This window comes from Berghia stephanieae, chromosome 1 (genome assembly GCF_034508935.2).
Source record: "Berghia stephanieae isolate SIO BIC M18660-M18661 chromosome 1, UCSD_Bste_1.3, whole genome shotgun sequence".
Taxonomy (NCBI): domain Eukaryota; kingdom Metazoa; phylum Mollusca; class Gastropoda; order Nudibranchia; family Aeolidiidae; genus Berghia; species Berghia stephanieae.
This window is the reverse complement of record NC_088360.1, coordinates 29,284,600-29,287,099: the sequence shown is the minus strand read 5'-3', so window position 1 is coordinate 29,287,099 and position 2,500 is coordinate 29,284,600. Positions and strand designations below refer to the sequence as shown.

The following is a 2,500-nucleotide window of genomic DNA, read 5'->3' as shown; positions in this document are numbered from 1 at the left end:
CACTAATCTACGACCTCCCCCCCACCCTCCATCCATTCCATTCCAGTACTTCCTCCACCATTCCTTCTACATCACGGAGTATGACGATTTGGATTACCCAGACACCAAGAATGTTTTGGGGCCTTTTGATGCCAAGGATAAGATTACCTCCCTTGAAGTCTACAGGTATGGCCGATTGCAGTATTTTTTAAAATGTTATTTTAATTTATGTTGTCCGTTTTACTTTTGGTTATTTTATTCGTTTGCTTGTTCCTTTTTGGTGGATTTGTTTTTGTTTTGTCTATGTTTGATTTGGATTTTTTTTTAAATTTGATATTTTTGAATGGGTTTATTTCTTCTTTTCTTTCTGTTTGTTTGTTGATTACGGGGGGGGGGGGGGGGGGGGGGGGGGGGGGGGGGGGGGGGTTGAATTTGTTTTTTTTAAGGATGGGGAGGTGTTTATTTTTCGTTTTTTGTTTGTTGGTTGGTTTGTTGTTGTTATTGTTGTTTTGTTGTTGTTTTTTTTTTGTTGTATCTTTGGTTGTACTTGTTTTATTTGTTCTTTATATGTATGTATTTGTTTTTGTTGGGGTTTTTTTCCTTTCTTTTTTAATTTTTTTTGTTTCTTTTTATTGCTGTTTATTTGTTTTTTTACTTAGTTAAATATTTTTTGTTTATTCTAAGTGTTTATCTTTATCGATTAAAAACACTTATCTAATCTTATCTTTTTGTCTCTTATCCTATTTTATCTCATAATGGTCGGCTCTTAATATATATAGGATTTAAGGCTGTTTGATGTCTTTTATCTTGTCGTCATTTTAAACAATAATTACAATCATCAGACAATGCGTCTGATTTAGATTCGTATAACTGCGATAATTTAAAAATATTCATTATATTATTGTGGTCATAAATAAAACTTTATACATCTGATATCAGGTTTTCTAATTTGTTTTCATTCACGTGTTTACAGAATTCATCCCGAGGTGGAAAGCGTAGTCTAAAAACGGGAAATTCTTTTTGTTTTGTTTTTTAATTGGCTGTTTTCATTTGCCGTACAGATGAACGTGTAAAAAAACGCATATTATTATTCCAGCCCTCTCATTAGATAATGCCGCGTAATGATATCGTGTTTACAGTAATAATTGTGACGTCAGATTATCAAGCGTAAATTTCACTAAAAATCAGATTCTTTAAAAAAGATTTTAAAAGAGGAATGTTTTTGAAGATGTCTTTTATTGAAAGATGACGAAATAGCAATTGATTGAGGAGTATAATAAATGATTTCTTTCACTCGTGCATTTTGAAATTCGAATTTTGTTCCCAAAGAGCACTCACAAGCTGGTGAAGCGGTTGAAAACGCGTCCGAAATTCCAAAAAGAAAGAGTGTAAGAAACGAAACCCTATCATTTCTTCGTAAATATGTAATCGTTGAATAATGCTTTGAACGCGTTGAATAAAAATGTTATTAAACGATTGTAGAATATTTCCGCACATTTTATTGGTGTGATATAAGGTGTAAAAAGACAGCTGAGTGGTAATTATAAATAAATCTTTTGGTGCACATGAACACAAATCCAACCTTTTTAATTTTGGGTCAAATTGTCATTCAGGCAAATGAAGGAAAATACCAATTATGGTGAATAGAAATCCTAATACCATACCATTTGGTTACAAAGTATCTAATAAACTTACTTGTAGGGGTAGAATAAACATATTCTTTCATTTCTTTGTATGTATTAAACTCGTTATATTTATATTGTGCAATAACACATACTCGCAAACTCGTTGTTATTGGACACGATAAAAATAACTCGTTTAAGAAATACAAAGAGATAAAAGAATCGTCAATATTATTCCACCCGTGTCCCTAAATAGATACGTGAAATGATTTAATGTTTACAATAAGATTACAAATCATTAAATATCACAAAAAATCAGATTCTTTAACAATGATTATTATATTATTAAAATGTTTTTGAAGACATCTTTTATTCAAAGATGACGTAATAGGAATCGATTGAGGGGTAGAATATAAATAATAAATGGCATTTATATAGCGCTTTACCCCGTTTTCACAGGCTCTAAGCGCTTTACAGTGATATAAAACAAAACATATTACAGTGAGACAAGTGTGAAGGAAACGTGATACGAATTTAATTTAACAACAACAAAATATGAAAATAATATTGCAACATTATGATGTAAAAAGATAAAACGTTAAGCGAGATTTGAACGTTGTCAACGAATCCGAGCATCTCGCGTGTGATGGGAGAGAGTTCCAAAATGGGGGGCCGAAAATTGAAAAGATTGTTCACCTATTTTACGCAGAATATAAGATTTCTTACACTCTTACTTTTTGGAATTCGAACTTTGTTCCCAACGCTCACTCGCAAGCTCGTGTAGTGGTTGGGATGCACGTCCGGAATTCCATAAGCAAGAGTGTCAGAATCGTATAATATTCTATCTTTTGATCAATAGTTGTCTTGGCTCATGTTAGTGGTTTGGAACCCTTTCTAAA

At 32.2% G+C, this 2,500-nt stretch overlaps 1 protein-coding gene across 3 annotated transcripts in view; it reads left to right on the top strand.

The window, feature by feature from the left end:
- The window catches only part of LOC144971409 (uncharacterized), a 195,258-nt gene that overhangs the window by 121,580 nt on the left and 71,178 nt on the right, over positions 1-2,500 (top strand). For all 3 annotated transcript variants that reach the window (XM_078912264.1, XM_078912274.1, XM_078912280.1), the window contains one exon: positions 47-165. In XM_078912264.1, the coding sequence (XP_078768390.1) occupies positions 47-165 (119 nt within the window). The remainder of the gene's footprint in view (positions 1-46; positions 166-2,500) is intronic.